The following is a 24,319-nucleotide window of genomic DNA, read 5'->3' on the forward strand; positions in this document are numbered from 1 at the left end:
TTCCTGTTTCCAGGGAAATCTGATTATTGTCTGCCTGGCGCAGATTTTTTGAGAGAAATTTGTTTCTTAATCTGTTGGTGAGTGATCTCCATCACGATATTTTAGTGGAGACTGTTAAAATAACCTCACTGCCTTTAATTTCTAGAACTGAAGTGAAAGTGGAATTCATCGTATAATAAATGCAATATGTATTTTTCTTTTAATTTTTCTTTGAATGTCCTTTTACTTCCTGTAACACAAATCCCTTCAGGGCTAGATATTGAAACCAAACTAGAAGGGCAGAAGTTTTAGGAATCATAACTAACTTATGCAATGAACAGGAGATTAATCTGCTCAAGATGATACTAACCAGGTGATGACGTCGTTTGGTCAAGGGTTTGACCAATCAGGGCGAAGCATAAAAATTGGCAAAAGATTTGTTCGTGCACCAATGTTAAAAGAGGAAATACCAGTAGAAAATTTCGAGAAGTACTTAGAAGGGTTACCACATAGGGTTCACCTCTTAAACTGGCCGAGGACAGAGGTATAGAAGGGTGAATTGAGTTCTAGAGAATTCAGAGGAGTTTTTTTCAACTGCAGATCTGTAAAGGTTTCGATCGGTTCTACTTTAAATTGTCTCTCCGAAGTGAAGTCTGACCAGGTGTGGACCTTCAGATCATGAAGTTTGTCCATGTTGTTTTTCTTGTGGTTTACGGTGTCTTGTTGGTGCTTGGACATTCCGGAACAAGTTACGGAGAAATGCAATCGCAAGAAGAAATCTTGGGTTTGTAAGTATCGGAAGCAATTTCGTGATTTACCTTGTAATAAGCTGTTGGCCGCAAAGCTATCGACAGTCACACTAAGTTGAAACTGTTTAAAAAAGAATTCACCTTAGGTAAACCTTTCATGTTCGTACAAATTACCAATGAAAGTTTTACTTTTCTTACAGCTGAAGATTTTAATTGATTACGTTTAATTTTGTTTCTTGATTAGTTAAGCCTTTTTTCGTCAACTGACACTTCCTCAAAGACGGCAAAATGAAAAGAAAAAAAATTCGGAATGATGCAGAATTTTATGAGCGCAGTGGTTTCTTATTTTGGAAAACCTTTTTAATGCATCGTTTTCTTTAAACTCAAAAGTTTTCACTGACGATTCGATTGAGGCCTTGAGCATTTGTATTTTTTTTGTATTCCAAGCTTTCGTCCATCTACGGCATTGTCAGAGAAGGAAAGAAATTTTCTGGCTCAAGGCCTCAATTGAATCGTCCATTTAATCAACATTGAGTGAGGGACAGCTTCAAACGTTTTTAAAAAGTTTTCGTTCGTGTTAAGCTAAGAAAATCATCCATTTCTCGGCAGGCAAGCCTTGTGTCAAGTGATATGAGTGAACAAACACACTTTTATCGCTTCAGAGATAAAACATGTGCATTAATCTCGTTAAGGAAAAGTGGGGTCTTTAGGGCAAGTATTTTATCTATAAATACGATATGTATGAAAGGAAACTGATCGTTTGACACCTTTAATTATTTAAAGCTCTTCCTTTGTGTCTAGTAAACAAGTTTAAAATGGATCAGTTGTTTTTTTGTTGGCAGAAAAAATACTGCAGAGAACTTCTTCTAATTAGACCTTTCCTGGTCCTTCACGAGAATATTGCGGTGTGGTATGCGAAGGTTTAGGGAAATGAAATATTCCGTCGGCCAGGAGATTTTCGTTTCGTTTGAACAAGAATATACTCAGGATGACATGAATTTCAAGTGTTATTGATGTAACAGTGGATAAATTGCAAACAAACAATTTCTGGGAATTGGTAACGCCTATTTCCTCCACTCCACCCCCTCCTAGAATTTACCGCAATGGATCAGCTTAAGAGAAGGATATGAACCACGCAGCCAAGCATATTTTAATAGAACTTCCGAATAATAATATATTCCTAAACCACGTATAATTCATGGGTGGCTCCAAGAGAACCCTTATGCTATATTGGTAGCTGCGAATACCGATCACAATTTCAAAAATATTATCCATTTTTAGTACACTGGAACAGCGCATGATAATCTTCTTGATCACTGATTTTTCAGTCTAGATGAACTTGACAGACTTGCTGAAACGACGTCGAAATCTGATGAAAGTAAAAGAAAAGGACACTACTGCACTTTCTACGTACCACACAAGATTCGTGTTCGTCGAGAGTTCAGAAGGAGAACTGTTAAGAGTTTTCAAGTGCCCTGCCAGCTGGGCGAAATCGTTAAACGATGCACTCAGTACAGGTATAAACTTGAATGAGTTTTCATAAAATACAGAACGTACTCGTCTACAAGAATTTGCAGAGTGTTAACTTGGTTTCAAGGGTATTCTTAGCCCCGGGATGGTGGGGAGGGGGGGACTTCTTAGTCAGAGGCTAATAGGGATGTCTCGGTGAATGGGGCCACATTCTCACGCCTGGATTGACCATATTAGAGTTCTATTTTCAATAGTTTCTAGAATGGGGTCACACCTTTTCAGGATTTTGGGGGGTAAGAAAATTCCGAAGGGATTGAAAAATAGGAAGATTCCGGATGAAAAGTTGCCACGTTCGTTTATCCAAAGGTGGCTAAGATGGGGTTCATAATTGGCCATAGAACAAACTACAATGTGGTAGGGATTTTGAGAGGCCAGCGGCTGAGTACCTCTCCCCCCCCGATATCAGTCCACTCCTGAAAGATTTTGCAAAACTACGGCTCAAACCGTAATGTCAAGTAAGCAGTGCTGTTCATTCTGTTAGTAAATCGTGCCAGTCATATCCAGGCCCGTTTAAGAAAGAAACGGAACATGCAAGCATCGAAAAAATACTCAAGTTTTGTTATTTTAATAACGGAAGATCGGAAGTGAATACTTAAGAAATCATAAATTCTTCTAAACTGAGGTCAAGTGAAGTCAAACAGCCAAATTTAAAGTGGCTGTAAAATTAGCTTGGATTTAAACACGGAAACGTATGTTGATGCAGAGAATTCCCTGAATCTTACATGCAGCAAACATTGAATGTGCTAGTAAAAAAGCTCTTTTGATAACGATTCCTTTACAAGCAGCACACCCGACCTTCCAAGTTAAATGAAACAATTCTTCGATCTATCAGTCAGCAAGGTTGCTCGAAAAACCACATGTAAAGTGTATGATTTTCCGATTGCGCGCAAGAGCATCCAATTAAGCATCTGGCTCTGGCGTGTAACTGTCGGCAATCGCATTCCTGCCAGACAGACTAAAATAGAAAGGAACGTTTTAAAATGGCCAAAGCGTCCGGCTTTGGCAGGAAAGGAAAAAACACGCAACTAATATGGAACGATAGATGACAGCCGCAACGGAGGATTATAATAAAAAATTAGTAAAACCAAGTTTTTGTCTGTCAGCGAAGCACGCGACTTTGGCTCGCGACTAAATAAAATATTTCAGGCTCGTAAGTCTTATTACCTGAGAGGGCTTAAGAGTTGCTACAACAACAATGTTAAGGGTTATTAAATGAGGTTTTTCATGGTATGGATTCCCTCGTCCAAGAATAGTCAAAATCCTAATTATTTCATATACCACTTTTGACCAAAATAACCATTTCACACGTTAAATACAAAATTAAAAAAAAAACACTGCACCACAAGCACGAACATTGAATAGCTAGCTAAGTAAGCTCGCTCTCTCTCTTTTCATTTTTTCTGCTTAATCCTTCATGGTCTGGCTCGTGGCACTCAACACAGCATATGCGAATGTTGTAATTACAGGGTGGTGCGCTTTTAGTCTGTCAAAGCTAAATTGCATGTCACCAGTTACAAACAACCACGCAAGCCAATTTAACTTTTCGGTAAAGATAACTGAGTACGGTAAATCAACAGGGTACTCGTACTTGAATAAGCTTTGAATTCTTAAGTCTCGATAATTCCTTTTTTTTAGTTTTTGCTCCTTCTTACAGACTTCTATGAACAATCCAATTTTCTTCGGCTCTTTTTGCGAGACAACGGTTGTTTATTGTGATTTCTTTGAAATTTTACGCGGGAAATTGGCGCGCGGGCGGGCAAAATTGATCTCCATGGGACTCTCCCTCAGCAGTATGTTTGTTCTCTTCGATCGTAGGGTCGTATTTGAGCCTGCAGTCAAGGACCTTGACAGAACAGTTCTTCGAAGGGTACAGAGATGCTGTAGTGGATGGAAAGGCATCAACTGCAATCAGCGTACGTTTTTGCTTCTATTCCTCAGCTGTTTTCTCTTGCCTCGTTGATCGGATGGAACTCTGAAGAGGAGCCTCTTTGAAACGTCATGTCGGAAACTTGTCTATCCTTAAGCACTCTCGGTCGTTGAGCTGAAAATTCATAGGGACTTAACCTATAACTCCCGAGATCTGATCGTTGACTCTCCCCTCCAGCTGAAAGAAATTTTCTTATAAATTAGTTACGAGAATTTGATGTTTGATCAAGATTAAGACTTCTACTTGATAAGTTTAAAAATCCTCAATACCTGCTTGCTGGATAATGTATTGATTTTATAGGGAGACGTTACATGTTAATCACTTCTGGGAGTTAAATGGTTATCTAGATGAACTGATGCTCAATATCCTTTTGCAGGAGATGACTCTTTGACTCAAAAGAGGCAGTTTTCGGATTTAAAGTCATCCAGTAAGTTGGGTAGATCAAAGTCATTTAGGTCATAATCAGAAAAATAGTTTGAAGGCTGTTATTTCTTAGTTTTGGGAGTACTTGAAAAAAAAGTCCCACCGAACAGTTCGTGACCTGTACCTGGTGTATTTCAAGACAAAAATTCTCCATACTTACCTCATCAATATTGACCTTGACGGATGAATCTTGAGGCTATTGTTATTAATTCACTTATTTTTTTATTTATTGAAAGCTTCCATCTCTAAAGAGATCAAGTGCTGGAAAGTCAACATAACTCTCGAATATAATGATGCCAACATCACTCGAAACCAGGCCATCAGTGAGATGAGAGAGATAGCCGGCGAGGCGATAGCTGGGCTTTACACGTGTCAAGACGTGACGGTGGAACTGCGTGACGTTCACATCAGGCGCATAATCAACGTGACATCCATAACTGCAGTTTTCTATCTCCGATCCAAGCTTTCACCATCCACTTCTCTTTCAAGCATCGACATCGACTGTGTAAAAGAATCCGGGGTTTTCAGGGATTTCAAAGTTATACCTGAGCGCAAGGCACCAAAGTTCAATGGCCACTCAGCTAAAGCAGTTGACGTGACTTATGACACGAGTGGATTGTGCTGCAAGTATGGTCACGTAGACGACAGTGGCATTTGTGGTGAGTGAATTAGCTAGTGTAACCTACTCCTCTATATTTAGATAAACATAGAGCGCATCATTTAACTTTGGCTTTACATCTTGACACACCAGGCTTCCTTTAACCTCCGAGTAAGGGTCACGCCAAAATTATAAAAAACCAGAAACATTCTATCCTTTAAAATTTTAATTCTTTCGAGAGTATAAGTGCCATCTTGAACCGGAGTTAATCTTAATTTTCTTGGCAACAATTGCTACTTCCCATGGTCAGGTTACCCGTAATCCGAGAGGAACTTCCTATACAAAAAAAAATGTTAGAAGCGTTTGCAACAAACTTATACTTTTTGAAGCATGCGAGAGATAGACAGCCCTTAAACGCGCTGTATGTGACTTATTAAGAGTCATAAATTCATGTCCCATATTTTTACTTGTGTGTATAGTTCCGTGTGCCGCTGGTTCTTATCATGACCTACATGCTGGAGAGTGTACAGGCTGTAGTGGGAATACTTATCAACCTCACAGCGGTCAGACATTGTGTCTAGTTTGTCCTAACGGTTCAATAGCTGATGGAGTGAACGCTACCAAATGTACTAGTGAGTACCTCACATTAAGTACTATTTATAAAAGGTACCCTATCTTCTAATGCTGCACTGGGATCTGAAAGAAAAAGTTTGTTGTCAATTTATGCCGGATTATTATGCATCTTATCTTCTTGTTTGCCATGATAACAGCTACAGCTTTTGTGATCAATGTCAGTATCTAGACAACTGTGCACCTACCCCTCCCCTAACTCAACATTAACCCTGACTTGTTATCAGTTGACTGTTTAAGCGTTAGGGGAAGGGTAGGTGTTTCAACTGAAGGGTTATATGAGGGTCCCTTTTCTTTCAACTTGAAGGTGTTCTTTTTTTCCTCCCACAGAGACCTGTTCACCATCTTGTCTCAACAACGGCCTGTGTTCAGATGGTTTTTGTTTCTGTCCTGCTGGTTACACCGGAAGGGCCTGTGAACGAGGTAAATGGCTGAATAAGCCCTGGACCTTCAAATCTGAATGAACAGTTCTTTCGCTGCACCTGGTCTACTCTTTAAAAGAGTGCATTTTCTTATCGAAAAACGAAGTCTTTTGGAAAATGTCTTATAAGACTAATATCGGGTGGAGACTAAATAGGCAGACTAAAATGGAGTTTCAGGAAAACTTCGGCCTTTAAGTGGTTAATCCATGTCCTAATGCTATAGTATTCCAGGCTTTTTAAGCACAGACATTTCGCTTACGTCCAGATGATTGCAAATGAAGAGTAAATGTTCCTGTTAAGATATAACTAACAGACAGATAATAATGAAAAATTTGATAAATTTTCTGTTTTAGCTGTTTGTGTTCCAACTTGTCTGAACGGTGGTTTCTGTTCAAAACCTAACCAATGCACGTGTTTAAGCGGGTGGACTGGACCGAGATGCAGCAAAGGTAAGAAGTGACGGTTTGTTTTCTTTCTTCTTTAACAATGTTTTGTCATGAAAAATGCTAAGTTTTTCCTACAAATTTCTCGTGATCTGCACGTGAATTTGATTGTATAAAGTCGTTTTTTCTTTGAATTTGAGCCAAAGTTGATTTTTTTTCAATTGCTATTATTTTGTTTTCTGTTGCAATGGCGTTTTCTAGTTTTAGATCTTACACAATTATCATTCGTATGGTTCTCTGATATGCGCCCACGAAAACGTCAGAGGAAAAAAACTGCGCCAGTCAAGTGATAGGTGTATAAATTAAATTAATTTTTATACTTTTGTTAAATGGATTACTTAAATTGATCTTGTAGCACTGTGCTCCAGCCCGTGCGAAAACGGTGGCATCTGCGTGGCACCTGACACTTGCAACTGTCGGCCTGGCTACTCAGGGCCCACGTGCAAAACAGGTTGGTTATGGAAAGAAAGAAAGGATGGAAAATCCATTCATTTTTTTCATGAATCATTTTCAAATCTTATACAGAATCATGTGATATGCTAAGATTAAGAGAGAAGTGAACTAAGTAAGCAATTGTCCATATATAACAAACTAGCTTCTCTCTCTCTCTTCAGATTTCTGTGATCCGACATGTAGCAACGGCGGAACCTGTTTGAATGGAAACTGTTTTTGCGCACCTGGTTGGAGTGGAGACCGCTGTCAAACAGGTTTGTGATAACACGCACTTTACAGAGGAGGAAACTTCTTCCACTACACTCTAAAGCGAACCAAGATAGAATATTACTAATTTTTTCATTTTTTTCATTTTTATGTTAGCTACCTTCCAATCGTTCCTCCCCGCTCGATCAAACTGAGATTCAACCCAAATTCCTTCAAATAATGATTATAATTGTCATTATACATAGATTTGTAAGAAGAAAGTTCTAAAATAGAATTTCGGATTTAACTCCTTCTTTTCCGGATAATTCCTTCTTATCAAGGCAAAAACTAACGAAGTTCTCACTTCATTCCCGTAAGCTCTGTGTATTGCTGGATGTGCTAACCATGGCACCTGTATCGCGCCTGAAAAGTGTGCATGTGCTCCTGGTTTTACAGGCTCTCAGTGTCAATTAGGTAAGTTAAGATAGAATGCAAAGTTTTTGCATGATTGCAATACAAAACAAATTTTCAGAATCTTGGGCTCGGTTTGACCATTTACCAATTTTATGAGGGACATACAGGTATCTTACATGCTACTATCATAGGCAAGTTATGTCTTGTGTGGAGATATATTATAAATATCACGAAACAATAAGTTAAGGTGTCAGATGTTTTTTCAGAATCGTGGGGTTCCTATCAAAAATTTTGACCGTTTTTAACTTTATTGGTTTTCTGATTTCAAATTTGACTTCCAGGAATATCGTTCTGCTCTGGTTTGCCTGATGGAGATTACAAAGATCCTACCAACTGTTATGGATATATATCATGTTCTGATGGCCTCACCAATTACAAAGATTGTCCCACTGGCCTCAGGTACAACTACACTATAAATCAGTGTGATTGGCCAGCACATGTACCATGTGATCAAGGTATGCACTTCGCGGTAAAATTGACCTGCTCCCAGCTTTTAAAGTTTGATGAATTCATGTACATCGCTTTTGCATGAAAATAAATGGGTGGTTCCTCGCAATCATGCAATCATTATCAATGGTAATTTTCGCTCCAAACGTAAGTGGGGGCTTCTAAGAACCTGAAACCTAGTATCTAATTCAAGTTCTCCATACATGATTTGCCTGCTTACGAATTAAGAATCGTTCGTGATCAACGAGACCATGTAAAATAAACATATACTTGTAAAGCGCAGAAGGTTGAATAAAGGAATTTTACCAAGAATAAAACATTTAAACTAATTAAGTGGCAATGATGGCACTAAGGGAAAGAGAACTTTTAACTGGCTTTTCCTGCGATATGTACGCTTTTCCATACATTTAAAAGTTTAGAGTAGTAAAACTCCTAGATGGGAAAAAAGCGCGAATAAAAAAAAAGTTCCTTTAAGGGATCTGAATCCTCTCACTTCTCCAATGCAATGCTCTGTCAGTTGAGTTGTGAAGCTCTCCATTATAAGATAAGCCCGATCGATCTCTGTAGAAGAACTTCTTTATTTACGCGCATGCCAGCAAATCTTTGATAACAGGTGCTGCTTCGCTTTAAGTGTTGAACTATAAAATTTGATTCAATTTTCCAGATGTCATAGACGTCAAAGGACAAACGATTCTGTCAGACGCTCGTAAGTATCCAATTCACCAAGAGGAGACTCGAGGAGGGAGTTCCTTGGAAGAGGGGGACTCTCAATAAAATAGTATATTGGGCGTTGTCACCACCAAAGATCTTTTTAAGGTTTTTTCATCTGAATCACAAATTTTATATTGCGAATGAAAAACCGCTTTTCAAAATACAGAAATGTTTCAGCCAAATGAAAAAAAGCTAGATTATGGTTAGAGAGAGGGAACAATAAAATGAATCCGTTTAGTTTTTTCAAAATGTATTGTTTCTGATGTTATTCCAGCGTTGTTCAATGATGAGCTTTCACTCACATTTTTCATTTCTTCCCTACCAGTTCCCTCCGGTGCCATGAACGAGCCAGACCTTTGCTTCTCTTGGCGATCACACATCAAGACTTTTGACGGCCGCTACATTTACTTTCCGGGTCGCTGTACATACAAACTGATTCATGATTGTGAGGATAGTCTTTTCTCCGTTCACGTTTTTGGCGACCCTCTGTGTAAGAATCTCACACGCTGTCGCCGCTCGGTCAATTTGTACCTGGGAGGAGTGGACATCAAGGTGAGTTTAGTCTTAAATTTTACAGGGTCGCTCTGGGGGAAAACTTACCTTAGCCATCATCTCTATCAATGTAATGGTTAGTTTAGAAAGTGGTGTAAGTAGACCAGTAATGAGAAAAATTCCGTCAGATTTATTTAGGAGAACGTGACCAAGTTACAGTGGCAGACAAGAACGTTTCCCTTCCTCACATCGTGAACAATGTTGTCATCGAAAAAGTGTCCAACTATGTTCTTACGTACGGTTACAATGGGATAACGGTATTATGGGATGGTATCGATGCGGTTTACGTGCATGTCTCAGCCAATCACAAGAATAAGACTTGTGGGTTATGCGGCAACTACAATGGCTTACCAGATGATGACATCAGGACGTCAGGACGTCAACAAGTTTCATCTATCGCCAAATTTGGAAATAGTTGGCGCATGACTGATGTTTTTGACATGTGTCCCAACGTACGAGAAGAAGAAACCAAGAGTCCTTGCAGTATGGTCACGCAAGGTAACGTGACGAAGGTGAGTGTGTGGCAAAAATTCAAGCCCAGACCTTATTTCCTAATTATTCCGGATGTCAGTCATGAAAAACGAAGTTTAGGGTAAGTCTGGTTGAACAGGGAAAATAATAATTCTGAACCACTGTTTTAAGGCCCACTGTGCGACAGGCACTTCAGGAAGGATGTTTTGAAATTAAGAGAAAAGTCCGATTTCGAAAGAAGGATTTTTTTTTCTTGTTTGCTTTATCTTACTGTTGTAGTATACCAATAAGCCTCGACTTTATGTGACTACACTTGGTGACTTCATCTGTGATCTATGAAAGAACGGACGCAAAGCGATATAGAATCTATTTTTTTAATTGCTATTTAATGAGCTGAAGTACGGTGTTGATCTAAGCGCTAAGAGGAACCACAAAATAATCCCTCCAAGTCCGCTCCTTCGATGTTGTAATTTCATTAATTCTTGTCCCTAGATAAAAGGTATTTGTTCCTTTCTACGGAATGCGACGTTCTTTCCTTGTCACGGGGTTCTTGATCCTTCGCCGTTCATCGAAATGTGTGAGGAAGAACTTTGCAAGTGCAATTTGACTGACCGGCTTGACTGCGCATGCTCAGCTTTCACGCAGTACTCCAGAGCATGCGCGCGGAATAAGGCGGCCGTACAATGGAGAACAAATGATCTATGCCGTAAGTTTAACTTGGTATCTTTTGTTAATTTTCAAAAAAGCTTAGAAGTACTGAAAAGAAGTTCAAATTTTAAAGATGATTTTTGTCGCAGTTCTCCTACGGAAATAAATTTTAGGCTAAGGCGGTCATCTCAAACTTCGTAAGGGCTTACAATAGGGCTTTACCCGATGGCAAAGGAACAGCACGTACCTCTTAGTTGGGAAACGAACTATACGATATGATAGAAATTTTTTTCCTAAGCAAGAAAAATAAATGAAAAAGTCATGTTCTTTGATACTGCCGCTGTCTGTGAAAAATGACTATGAACGTGTTCCTGGTATGATTTGCTCGAGAAGGGTAAACTGGCCCACTTGACAGGCGCTGATACATTGAGGCGGGAGCGATGGTAAATGTAACTTGTTGATGGTGGCAAAGGCAGAGGCTTGCGAGCTGCGAAGGAGCTTCTTTCACTACACTTCTGCGCGGCTTCTCGCTCCATCTGTCTGTGTCGTAATGCACACGCGTCCCTACTACATAAACTGAGCAGAGATTGATTTAATTTTGTATTTGGAATTCGTAGCTATTACCTGTCCAAAAACTCAGCAGTTCACCGAATGTGCATCCTCCTGTCCTCCGACGTGTCAAATCAAAAACGGAAATTACATTTGTCCACAGAGATGTCTTGATGTCTGTCAATGTCGTAACGGGACGGTGTATGATGGTCAGCGATGTGTCACTATACAGCAATGCCCCTGTCTTCACAATAAGAAGCATTACCCACCAAACTCTGTCATTAAGCGCGACTGCAACAACTGGTAAGTAATGCGATCTGAAGCCCCTTAGATAACCGTAGAACGTGAAAATGTCGAGTAAAATTTTGCCGTGTGAATCACTGACCTGCCAAATTAAAGAAAGAGTATGATTGAAATAAGAGGGTTTCTATTTTAAGGAAACTTATTTCATGTGAAAATATAGAATTTCAACTTGGTATGCAAGCTCCTTTAAGAAGCCTTTACCGACAGCTCATGACATGATGAAAAGAGATCTCTTTCGACAATTTTGCAACCTCCTGTTCAAATTCCAACTTCCAACAATACTTATCATTGGAGATGTAGGATCACTCGTTAAGCATATTTTTTGAAAGTTGCGTGAAAATTAAAAAATTATTCCAAGCGTAGTGATTTGATTTTTTTTTTAACCTGAAGCACATGCGCTAATGGCCTATGGCTGTGCACGAAACTCCACTGTCAAGGTAAGAATGTTTCGCTTTGATTTTAAGAATGTAATTTGGAATGAATGAACACGAGAAAAATTTTCAGACTTACAACTGTACTGCACGAGCCCAGGTTCAGACTTCGACGAAGGTTGACCCCATGAAAGATTAATTATTCAACGCGTTGAAGTTTTTGATATGTATTCTCTTGTTGCTTATAGAAGTGTCCTGAACAGATTCGCTAGTAATTAGTTTTTGGGGCTCGGTTTGTATTTTCAAAAGACGTACAATAGTGAAAAAATTTCTAAGATCGTCCCGAATGTTGTTCGTGTAGGAGTTTGTTCTGCAACTGGCGACCCACACTACAGGACATTTGATGGGCTGGAGTTCTCCTTTATGGGTTTATGTCAGTACATTTTGGCCAAGGACTGTGTCAACAATTCATTCACTGTTCTGGTGGACAACGTGGCGTGCGGGTCCGTTGGTTCAGTGTCCTGCACCAGGAACGTATATGTGCTTCTCAATGGGACAACTATCACACTCAGGGGAGGAGGGGCAGTTCTCATTAACGGAAACAGATTGGCAAATTTCCCTATGGCAACAGAGAGTGAGTAGAAGTCATCGGATCAACGTCAGTATCTGAGCAACTGCGCAGCTACCCCTCCCTTAACCCAACACCAGTCAACTGATAACAAGTTAGGGATAATGTTGTTGGCTTAGGGGAAGGGTGGGTGCACAGTTGCTCAAATACTGACATTGATTCCCTGATACAAAACCTTAAATTACAGTATGGAAAGGGGTGATTATATGTAAAGCTTTGTGAAATTCTGTTTAACTGTTAACACTATGTGGAAGAAAAACGCTGTATGATAGAAAGGCAAGAAGCTTTTGATGGTATAGATTTCTTACTGCTTGCTAAATTAGCCGGGTTCTTAATTAAATTCGTAAGCAATTAAATAACGCCATTATCTCTCTTAGTTTAGATTTTTCAATGCAGCCCGAATGGAGTAGTGACGGTGAACAATTTATGCAAGAATACGTTGTAAAAAAAGAAGATATTTTTAAATCGAAGTGCAATACGTAAAGTTGGAATTAATAGTTGACGATAACAGCATTTTTCACTGTGGTAGCTTTTAAATTCATTAGAAATAACTGTAAGTATGCTATGTTCGTAGGTTACATCATTAAACAATTGTCGTCATCAATGACGTCAGTTCATAGTCCCATTGGCCTCGATGTCAAGTGGGACGGCATCTCGCGCATTTATGTGACATTACAGCCTCAGTTTCGTGATATGACTTGCGGTTTGTGCGGAACTTTTAATGGCAAACAGAAAGACGAACTCACCACCAAAGAAAGCGTTATCGAAACAAGCGTGACAGCCTTCGGAAACTCGTGGAAGGTGAGCTCAGCTTGTAATGACACGCAGCCGTTAAGGCATCCTTGTGAAGTACAGATACAGAGAAAGGCTACCGCGGGAAAATTGTGCAACAGATTACTGCAGTCTCCATTTAGCAGCTGCCATCACACAGTGGACCCATCTAGCGGTTACATCGCTAGCTGCATGTACGACGTCTGTGGATGTCAACAGGGAACCCAATGCCTTTGTAGTGCTATCGCTGCTTATGTCCACGACTGTGCAAGACATGGGGTCGTGATTGAATGGATAAATTCTAAAGTTATGCCGGAATGTGGTAAGTATTTAGTTAACTTACGTAGACTCTTCCCTTTTACTTTCTGATCTGCTAAAATTTGTAGTCTCTTTAAAACAGCGAACGGTTTTAAGTGTAGTTATTACACAAATTAGTCAAGTTGGTCCAATGCATCTCCATCCCTACAGTTGGCCAGGTTTCCTTGACATTTTGTTAGTGTCCTTTCGCTAATTGCTTGGGAGGGCACTGATTTTGAATCAATATCAGTTTCTGGGCAACTGCCCACCTACCCCTCCCCTAACTCAACAACAATTAATTTGTAACAAGTTAGGGTTAATGTTGGGTTAGGGGAGGGGTAGGTGGGCAGTTGCCCAGATACTGATATTAATCCCTGATTTTTAAGGAGAGTATTGCCTAAGAATACAACACTATTACTCCAGGCGGGCTTGGGTTTTCCTTCACAAACTCATTCATGTCATTTATATCATTGGTTTGATCTATTTTCCTTATCACTCGCTAGCCAGACATAATTTCCGTCAATTTGGAATGCACGAATGTAGTAAAAGCTGACCATAATTGAAGACGTCCACTAGATATTCCATTTGATCGCCTATAAAAGATCTGTATTTTACACGCCTTTCGTTTTTAGACGCAGTTTGCTCCATTCCCGGCCAAGTGCACCAGGTCTGCGGCTCTTCATGTCAGCGGACGTGTCGTGAAATCTCCATGGACCTCCCTTGTGAAGAGGAATGTGTTGAGGGGTGTAACTGTCCAAGGGGCATGGCACTCACAGAGGATAATCAATGTGTTCCCCATTCACAATGTCCCTGTTCTCTCGATGGAAATTATTATAAACCTGGAACTGTGATACGACCCTCCCACTGCAAAGAATGGTAAGGTTTTTTACCTTTGTAAAATATTTCGATTTTCAAGGTAAACAAGGCTCACATAATGAATCTTTTCGGAGAAGATAACTACGGGGAATTTTGCGAAATGGGCTCCGTATGTTGTGAATTTCAACGGTTTAATGTCCAACCCATTTTCCAATTTCGGTTTAATATATTTGGTTACCTTAAGTTTAATTTTCTTCGATTAAGACAGTCTACCAAACATTCAACGTTTTATGCAATTTACAAACATCTCAAGAGTCTTCAAGAACACTTAGGGAGCGAGTCGCTTTCTTCAAATGAAAATCGAGTAAACATGCATTTTCAATGCGGTATACATATGCAATAACATTTTTTTTGGACAAACAGCAGAGCTGTAAGTATTCTGAACATATCAAATACTATTAAAAGGATAATGTAAACTCTCAGCTTCTTACGAAAGAACCGGTGTGGCACTCAGCGCGTCAGGTGATTGGTCAATCCTTGTGTTCTTTTAGTCTTGAAAAACTTTCTGAGCAAAGTCACTCTTGGTGCTGATAAAAGATATTGTATGACTGGTGCAGCGCAAAAAAAACCCAAAACATTGAAGCTTGCGAGAGGCCTATGAAATGATCCTTCTTACTGCGTGATACATCTGTCCTTTCTAGAGTCTTAATGACTCTCTTTTTCCCCAGCGTTTGTGAGAGCGGACGATTTAACTGTACCAAAACATCATGCAAAGGTAAGATCGTTTTTCTTTCTTATAATTCAGATCACAGAGACGTAGCATGGATATTTTAAGAGTGGTCATGTTTAAATTTTGCGCGCCTTACACGAAAATCCAATGCCGCTGCTCTCCCTCTCGTATTCGTGCGGCGGGAAGGAGTTGCTGATGGAGTATAATCCGGGAGGTCCTCCTCCTCAAGGCTATGGCCCAGTATTATTTACAATAACAACGACAGCAACGGAAAGAAAAAAAAGGCAACGGTCGAATAAAGTGCTGTACGTTTTCGCTTTCAGGAGGATCTAGCTAGATATCTTTTGTTTTTAAAAGCGTTATTTTGCATACGTTATAGATAAATTTAGCTTTGAACAGGTTTTTATTGTGTTTACAAATGAACGTATAAATCGATCAAACTGTTTGAAAGCCATCTTAACCTATATTTGGATGAAATTTCAACGTATATTTTGCTCACGAGGATTTTTCATATTTTGTTAACCACCAAAGGAGTATTCGAACATATCAGGATTTCCCACATGGTCTAGCGGTTAGGATTCCTGGCTTTCACCCAGGCGGCCCGGGTTCGACTCCCGGTGTGGGAACTTTCTTCGATCTTTACCTTTTCATACGCTTTAATAAATATTTTCCAGTTTGTTTCGCAGAAATGTAACTACTCTAGTTATATTTCATTAAAAGAATTTGCGAAAAAAAACAATTTGAGATATCTTTAAGATGTTGAAATTGTTTTCAATTACAAGCAAATCAAAACTAATATTTTAAAAATTCGTTTTCTACATTTGTTAAATCAACAGCGCTTTATTTTATTCCACTTTTAGTTTTTCTAAAAGTTCATCAAGTTTAGACAGGAAAGAAGCTCCTGGACAGGATAATTAGCGAGATTAAAAAAAAGACGGTGGATTTTGCGCGCGCTCTTTTTTCTAGACAAGTGTAAAGATCATCCATCAGTCACGGGCGTAGGCTACGCTAGCAGGGAGGGTAGGGGGGGGGAACTTCTTGGAGAGCGTTGCAGACCGCCAATCCTACGTGCTTCTATATTTCTGAGCTACCGTGAACGCCAATTTCTATAGAGTTAGGCTACATACTCCCAGGGTTAGCTGTGGAATAAACTTCCGGATATGGTATCTTTTTCGCTCTTTCGTTCTTTAGAGCTAGAGTAAATGTAACTTAGTTTTTTTTTTCAGCTTGTCCCTCTGGACAAAAGTGGGTAAGCTGTGGTGCAAAATGCGCAAGGACCTGTGAAAATTTTCATATGCCATGTATGGAGACCAAGTGCCAGGAAGGTTGTGTCTGCCCGGAGGGCACAGTACTACATGGTCAGCGGTGTATCAACTCTTCCCAGTGCTACTGTCATCGCGGCGGTCACAGTTACAGGCTAGGACAAGAGATTAAAGAGGATTGCAATACTTGGTATGTTCTAAAGGTAACACAAACCACTCACAACACCATAGTTGTCTGTGGGTTACATTGAATGGCTACAGCTAAAACAGACCGGATGATTGGAGCACTGAACTGCGAAGATGCTACAATCTACTGGCCTGATATACGAGGAGTATCACGTAATTCGTTAGAAACAGAAACGTAAAGACAACCGCGTATAGGCGCAATAACGAATAGGAAAGAACAATAACCTCGAACCGTGAACGCAATTGTACAATGTTCGTGGGTTCCACAACACATGACAGAAGAGGACACTGTGCTCAACAATCATGAGACAATAGACCTCTTTAGCTTATCCATTTAAGGCCCTTCGATAATTGACGTGCATATGTACGCAAAATTTACATTCTCTTGAGACCTGAGAGGTGTAAAACAAAAAAAAAACAAGCTGAAGAAGTCTATCTGATTAAAATCAATAAATATGGTGTTACGATCTTGTGAAGAAAAATTGCAGCCAATCGCATAGAAGGGACTCTTAATCAGAAGCTCTCAAGCCTAATTCTACCTGTCTTAGACAAAGTTTTGAAAAAGGCTTTACACATGTTTGGGGGTAATACCACAACTAGGGACGACAGCAAGTGGTTCTTGATCCCAACACACACCTTTTTAATGTTTTTAGCTTTTGACAACGAAGTATGATAACAAAGTGTAAGATGACTTATTTGTACCACGTAATACCATTGAGTGACTGAGTATCATGCTGCTGTCTAGACAGGAAGCTGAATGTAGATAATCAAGTTGAAGAAAGTGTTATTTTGGAACTTGGCAACAAATAGCCACCAAAAATTACTTCTGTCTCACTTAAAGCTAAGAAAAAGCAGTTTATTCATGTGAATTTACGTATCGCTGAGTTCTCAGATAGATGTTATTTGTTTTATTTTAGTTCTTGCAAAGGTACTAAATGGTCATGTACTGACCACGTTTGCCCTGGAACATGCTCCGTTTACGGTGAACTGAATTACATCACCTTCGACGACAGGAGGTACACTTTCAGTGGGGCCTGTGATTATGTCCTTGCTCAGGACTCTTGTAATGACGCCTCTTCACGTACTTTCCAAATCCAGGCCCAGAATGTCCCTTGCGGGAACAGTGGCGTCACGTGCACAAAGCAAGTGACTATCACGCTCAACAACACGGTGGTCACTCTTGAGAGGGATCAGCATCCCGTGATATCCTCGAGGCCGGGTGCTGCAGCCTTGAGCATGATTGAAGAGTTTCAAATCAGAGAGCATCACTTCTTTACCGTGTTAGAGACTGGCTTTGGTTTAACAATCACGTGGGACAGAGGAACAAGGCTATATGTCACTTTGGATCCCAAATTTACAGGTGAGTGGAAATTTTATTGGTGTTTGCTATGGCATGAGAGAATCAAACTTATCATTATTTGGCGAGGTAGTCCTGAGTTAAAATCTAGGCGCTCTTATTGGTTCTTCCTGGGTCTGAATTTTGCCATACAGACGGTTTCCACGTAAAAGGTCTTGAGCCGCGTGTTTTTGTTCGCGAAAGCCGGTTGATTCAAAATAAACAAGTTTGGTCCAAGTGCCATATGATAAATAACTTACCTGAGATAAGTAAATTCCCTATTCCCGGTAAGACGATCACCAAGACCTGTCTCAGTACAACTCTGACAATGAGTTACATTCAAGTTTAAAGAATATTCCCACCGGTATTTTAGGACGACAAAACGTTGTGGCCTTGCTTCATTGGCGTTTGCAGATTTGAATATCAAAAGTCAATTATCCGTCTTTTGCATCACGTGACATGTTCATAGCACATCTTTGTTTTTCAGGGCGAGTGTGTGGGCTATGCGGCAATTTTAACGGTGACAGAAATGACGATTTCATGACACCACAAATGTTGCCAGAGACCTTAGCGAATGACTTTGGCGACAGCTGGAGGGTCGAGTCATCATGCCCGGATGCAGTCATACCCAGGAATCCCTGCGTGATAAATAAGCATCGTGCACCGTGGGCTCACAAGATGTGCAGCATCATCAGATCAGATGTGTTCAAGCCTTGTCATGAAGTCGTAAGTCCTGGGCCTATTGTAACACAAAATAAGTTGATAAGGTTATTTCGAACAGGAGACCAGTTTTTATTTATCACCTGAGGAGAGGGGGAGGGGGAGGGGGAGGGGTCGGTATTGGAGGATTTAAGGGGGTCACATAGTTTTCAGGGGGAACGGAGGGATCAGTCGTCGCCAACAGAGCATAAAGGGGAATCAGAGCAAATTCACTGCCGATTAACTGCCAATGAGGCGGGGCGGGGGAGATCATAAGAACATTAAAGAGTCTTTTGGGGGATGGGATAAAATTTATCGTATCCTCCAAACCCCCCTTCCCCCCTCCCCCAACGGCAGTAACTAATCATTGGTTTATGGCAGATGTCGTGTCACACTTTACTTGATTTAAAAATTGCATTGACGAAAAATTTTGAACGTGGGTCATTTTTAATCTAACGTATTCCATACTTTATCAAAGAAAAGCTGAGCTTTCCCCGAGTTTTGTCCTACATTTAACTCTCAGGTAAACCCGGATCCTTGGTACGATGCATGCTACCGCGATGCTTGTGCTTGTGATAGCGGTGGTGACTGTGAGTGCTTGTGTACAGCAATCGCCTCCTATGGCCATGAGTGCTGCAAACATAGTGTGCCAATCAAATGGAGAACGCAAGAATTGTGTCGTAAGTATCGTAGGGATGTTAAACGAGTTGAATTTTTATCTTGCATACAAACGAAATTCGAAACAGTCAAAAACTGTAATACATCCGAGAAAAATAACTTCATAGAAGCAGTCTGTAACCTTGGAAACCAACGGAAGGGTAAAGTCTTTAAAAATCATCGACACGGCTGTTGCATCTTAAAAACTTGAGCCTGAACGTTTCACAATTTTCTTTACAAATACAGGTTACCCTTTCTCTCTCGTAACCTTCCTCTTTCCTCCACGGTTATTTCTCTATGTTAAATTCCTTTTTCTACCGTAAGAATTACTTGTTTCATTCTATGATTTTACGTTGGCTCAAATACCCGTATTACAGCAGTTCTGTAAGTATCAATTAAATTTGAACTACATAATATATTTAGGCCTGTGGGTGGGACTGTTCTCGCCAATGATTATTATCCTTTTTTTCCAAACACAGCTATCCAATGTCCTAGCGAGGACGGTCATTGCTTTGAGTACACGCCCTGTGTTGCAGGTTGTCCCAGGACATGTGAAAACCAGTGTGAAGCCAATCCTGCCCGTTGTCCCGTAACACTTGAAGGATGCTCTTGCCCAAATGGAACAGTGCTGCATGATGGGAAGTGCATTTCTCCCAAAAGCTGTCCGTGTAGTTTGGATGAGATTGACCATGAACCTGGATCAATTGTGGTGATAAACTGTCAACGATGGTAAGACAGTTGAGGAGGGATCCTCCAAAGAATCATAGAGTTTTTTATGATTTATTTGCCAAATGTGAAACAAGAGCTAAACTAGAAAGTAAAAAGGCGTTTCGCTCCATACACCTCTTATTACCCTTACCCTAGCGACTTAACTCAAGAGATTGCACGCAATGCTCAAGAAAAGAACTCAGTGCACTCCAGCTGCCACTATTGATTTAATAATTCTTTATATTATCTTCTTTTTAGTACGTGTGAGGCTGGATGTTTTTCATGTACTGGTCCTTCTTGCAGATCATCAGGTACGAAAAGCCATTATCTTTAAACCTAAGTAAGGCACCAGCACGCGCGCCTACTTAGCCCAAAAGTATTTCTTTCCCAAACTAGAGAAAAGCTTTTAACTGCTGTGAAAATGATTTTAACTATTTATTCGTTCTAACAGCAACACAAACTACATGGAAATCACATTCCCAACAAGCAGCAGCCCACGTAACATTGCCAAGCTCCGTAATAGCAGCTCCACGTGAAATAGCAACCAGTGGTTCCCTTATGGTGACGCCATTATACTCAACAGCAAGAGAAATTTTTCAAACAGCAATTTTTCCAACAATATCATCACGCATAACAGTAACCACAAGTTCTCGATTAGCCGTACAGCACGAAATAGTCACAGTGTTCTCACTGATAAAAGCATCACGCTCCTCAGTGCCAACATTTATCATTCCAAGAGTAACCAGAAGTGGTAAACTTGCAACGTCACCCTCCATTCTACATTCAAAAGTGACGAGAATATCTCTAGCAGCAACAAAACCTTCAGATGTGACAGAACGCCACCTTACAGCAACCTCCCCTTCGAAAGTAACATACGGTTCATTGCCGACACGAATATCTTTAAATGAAACAGAGATTTTACTTCCGGCAGCATCCTCTACGAAAGGAAAAGTAAGTTTTATACTGGCAGAACCAAGTTCAAAAAAATCGGAAAGCTCCTTACCAGGAGGGGTAACTTCAAATATGACAGTAGCTAGTTTACCTGGGACATTACGTTCAGAAGTGACGGAAAATTTATTCTCTACGGCACCAGCATCCTCCAAACCAGTAGCATCTACTTTAAAAGTGCTGACAAGCTATTTAATAACAACACGAACCTCAGAATTGGCAGCGAGTGCTCCAACATTAGTTCCTTCTTCAAAGGTGATTGTTACCTCTCTACAAATAAGTTCCCGAAAAATAGCGATAGTTAGGATAGAAACAAGTTCGGCACAAGAGGCATTACCAGAAATGTTTGCAAGTGCCTCGCAAAAATCAGCCGGCATTAAGGTGGCAGCAAGCTCTCCACCTGCAGCCTTATCATCTCTCGTAAAAACAAATTCCCTGCCATTATCAGTACCTGTAGAGATGACAGCAAGTCTCCCAACGCCAGTGCGGCCAACAAATATGACAATTAGTTCCGTACCACCAATGCCAAAACAAGTTGCATCTTCCCTTACCACAGTGATAGCCTCAACAGTGCAGTCAACAATTTCACTAAAAGCGTCATCAAAAACACTAGAAACTCCATTATTAGCATCATTAGCATCACCAGCATCAACAGCATCGCCAGCATCAACAGCATCAACAGTAACAACAGCATCAACAGCATCATCAGTATCACCAGTAAAAACATCATCAACAGCATCACCTGCATCACCAGCATCAACAATATCACCTGCATCATCAGCATCAACAACATCAACAGTAACAACAGCATCAACTGCATCACCTGCATCACCTGCATCACCAGCATCACTAGCATCAACAGTAACAACAGCATCACCTGCATTCCCAGCATCACCAGTAACGACAGCATCAACAGCATCACCAGTATCAACAGCATCACCAGCATCAACAGCATCACCAGCATCACCAGCATCAACAGCATCACCAGCATCAACAGCATCACCAGCATCAACAGCATCACCAGCATCAAAGGAAACATTAGAAACTCCATTATTAGCATCATTAGCATCAACAGCATCGCCAGCATCAACAGCGTCACCTGCATTCCCAGTATCATCAGTAACAACAGCGTCAAAAACATCACCAGCATCAATGGCATCAACAGCATCACCGCATCAACAGCATCACCAGCAACAAAAGCATCACCAGTATCACCTACATCATCAGCATCAACAACATCAACAGTAACAACAGCATCAACATCATCACCTGCATCACCTACATCACCTGCATCACCTGTATCACCTGCATCACCAGCATCACCTGCATCACCAGCATCACTAGCATCAACAGTAACAACAGCGTCACCTGCATTCCCAGCATCACCAGTAACGACAGCATCAACAACATCACCAGCATCAATGGCATCAACAGCATCACCAGCATCAACAGCATCACCAGCAACAACAGCATCACCTGCATCACCTGCATCACTAGCATCACTAGCATCACCAGCATCACTAGCATCACCAGCATCAACAATAACAACAGCATCGCCTGCATCACCAGCATTAACAGCATCACCAGTAACGACAGCATCAACAGTATCACCAGTAACGAAAGCATTAGCAGCATCACCAGCATCACCAGCATTACCAGTAACGACAGCATCAACAGCTTCACCAGCATCAACAATATCACAAGCATCTACAGCATTAAGGGCATCACCAGTATCAACTATTACAACAAAACTATTAATTTCAACAAACATCAAGCCACAAAATACAAGCATTGTTACAATTACTCCTTTGCAATGCCCTCCCAACATGGTGTACACTCCTTGTAAATCAATCTGTGATGAGTCCTGTCAGTACATGAACAACACGTGCAGAAAGACACTTGCAATACCTTGTGTACCCGGATGCAAGTGCCCCGGTGAAACAGTGTTTAATGGCACAAATTGTGTTAAACCAGCAGATTGCATTTGCTTCCATAAAGGAAAGTACTATGATCCAGGCGCCACATGGAATGATACTTGTGATGAGTGCCAGTGTTGGAATAATAGTGTCATCTGCCGACCTGTTCGTTGTCCTCCCCAGCTCGTTCCTTGTCCTAACAATTCCGTGGCTTTGATATCTCCTGGACAATGCTGTCAATCTTGTGTAGTACCTGAAAATGAAACAAAATGTATTTCACCCGAGTACAAATGCAGAGATCATAGCAAATGCATCACCAAACACTGGGTTTGTGACGGACAAAATGATTGTAAAGACGGCGAAGACGAGGGAAATTGCACCACCAGTATATCACCGTGTTTTGCATCCTTAGGTAAGCTTATTTGATAATCTTTCGTTTAAAGTATACGGGTAAATGCCACTGCAATTTTTTATCCAAGCGAAAGTGTTTATCAGCTAGCAACGTAATCAGAGGTTTTAAATTAATTTCCTTTCTTTACTGGATAATTTTTGATTCTGCATTGCTAGGATTGTCAGATCGAGCGCCAGATCATTCCTTCGCAGCCTCGTCTTCTGTCAGTGTATATTACAGACCGAGTGAGGGACGACTTAATAATACTCATGTTAAAGGAAAGGGAAACGGTTCCTGGTGCCCCAAACCTGACGATACAGAACCATATCTGCAGGTCCAGCTGGACTCCTTACGGAAGGTGACCGCGGTAGCAACCCAAGGACATCCATTTCTTCACAAATGGGTGACATTGTTTCGAATGTCATATAGTCGGAATGGAGTTACCTGGACCAAAATACAAAAGGTGCCGTTAACTGTATCATTTTTTCCTTCTGATTGTGCAATTTGAGATAGAATAGGCGTGTCGGTGCTCACTCCTACGCGGTCATTTACATCAACGAATTTCAGTCATGGAAGTAACCCTATTTATTCAGGCGAAATCGCCTCTCCCGGTAATCCACCGAGTATTTCCGTAAACCCTCCGCCTATGTTCTCCATTTTCCTTTTACTCTTCCCCTTAACAAAAACATTTGAATCATATTTTTCATTTTAATCATTAACAAAATTTTTTATCCTACAATCGGAAATCTCGAAACACGGTTGTGTTTACTTGGACCTTTGTTGTCCTTATTACTTAGTCTGATCGCTGCGTGCAGTACAAATGCCGACATAAGAAGCTCCGAAGCGTCTTGTGGTTTAACGAAATTGGAATGCTAAGTTAGCCGAGCACTATATTTATATGGTACAATTTTTCCGGCAGGCATTCCACGCGAACAGGGACCAAACTTCCGTTGTTACAAACAAGTTTCCACAGCCAGTTAAGGCTCTTTACCTGCGAGTGTACCCAATCCAGTCACACACCGATCCATGTCTGCGGCTGGAGTTCTACGGCTGCAACATTAAGGTCGACGTTCCACCTATTTGTCCTGAAGTTAGGTTAGTGACTTCA

At 40.6% G+C, this 24,319-nt stretch overlaps 1 protein-coding gene and 1 non-coding gene across 2 annotated transcripts; both read left to right on the forward strand.

Moving 5' to 3' along the window:
• The first annotated feature begins 618 nt into the window (after nt 1-618).
• LOC131776200 (mucin-2) lies at nt 619-22,247 on the forward strand. Its single transcript, XM_059092369.2, has 29 exons — nt 619-767; nt 2,057-2,245; nt 4,074-4,171; nt 4,562-4,612; nt 4,845-5,267; nt 5,686-5,838; nt 6,167-6,259; nt 6,612-6,707; nt 7,057-7,152; nt 7,316-7,408; nt 7,719-7,814; nt 8,096-8,269; nt 8,926-8,967; nt 9,298-9,524; nt 9,653-10,036; nt 10,488-10,701; nt 11,261-11,495; nt 11,886-11,932; nt 12,228-12,500; nt 13,069-13,587; nt 14,195-14,438; nt 15,107-15,153; nt 16,335-16,560; nt 17,474-17,916; nt 18,380-18,618; nt 19,115-19,271; nt 19,728-19,977; nt 20,215-20,267; nt 20,408-22,247. Exons 1-29 carry the CDS (start codon nt 658-660, stop codon nt 22,150-22,152), a joined length of 7,017 nt encoding a protein of 2,338 aa, XP_058948352.2. The 5' UTR covers nt 619-657; the 3' UTR covers nt 22,153-22,247.
• Trnae-uuc (transfer RNA glutamic acid (anticodon UUC)) lies at nt 15,663-15,734 on the forward strand. Its single transcript has one exon. It is a non-coding gene; the product is annotated as a tRNA-Glu (tRNA).
• Nucleotides 22,248-24,319: the final 2,072 nt, after the last annotated feature.

The sequence above is a fragment of the Pocillopora verrucosa genome, chromosome 10 (assembly GCF_036669915.1).
Source record: "Pocillopora verrucosa isolate sample1 chromosome 10, ASM3666991v2, whole genome shotgun sequence".
Taxonomy (NCBI): Eukaryota; Metazoa; Cnidaria; class Anthozoa; order Scleractinia; family Pocilloporidae; genus Pocillopora; species Pocillopora verrucosa.

Coding starts and splice junctions, on each gene's coding strand:
- LOC131776200 (XM_059092369.2), top strand. CDS start 658: ATGAAGTTTGTCCATGTTGTTTTTCTTGTGGTTTACGGTGTCTTGTTG. Junction 5,268..5,685: donor AGACGACAGTGGCATTTGTG/GTGAGTGAATTA, acceptor TTGTGTGTATAG/TTCCGTGTGCCGCTGGTTCT. Junction 7,409..7,718: donor TGGAGACCGCTGTCAAACAG/GTTTGTGATAAC, acceptor CATTCCCGTAAG/CTCTGTGTATTGCTGGATGT.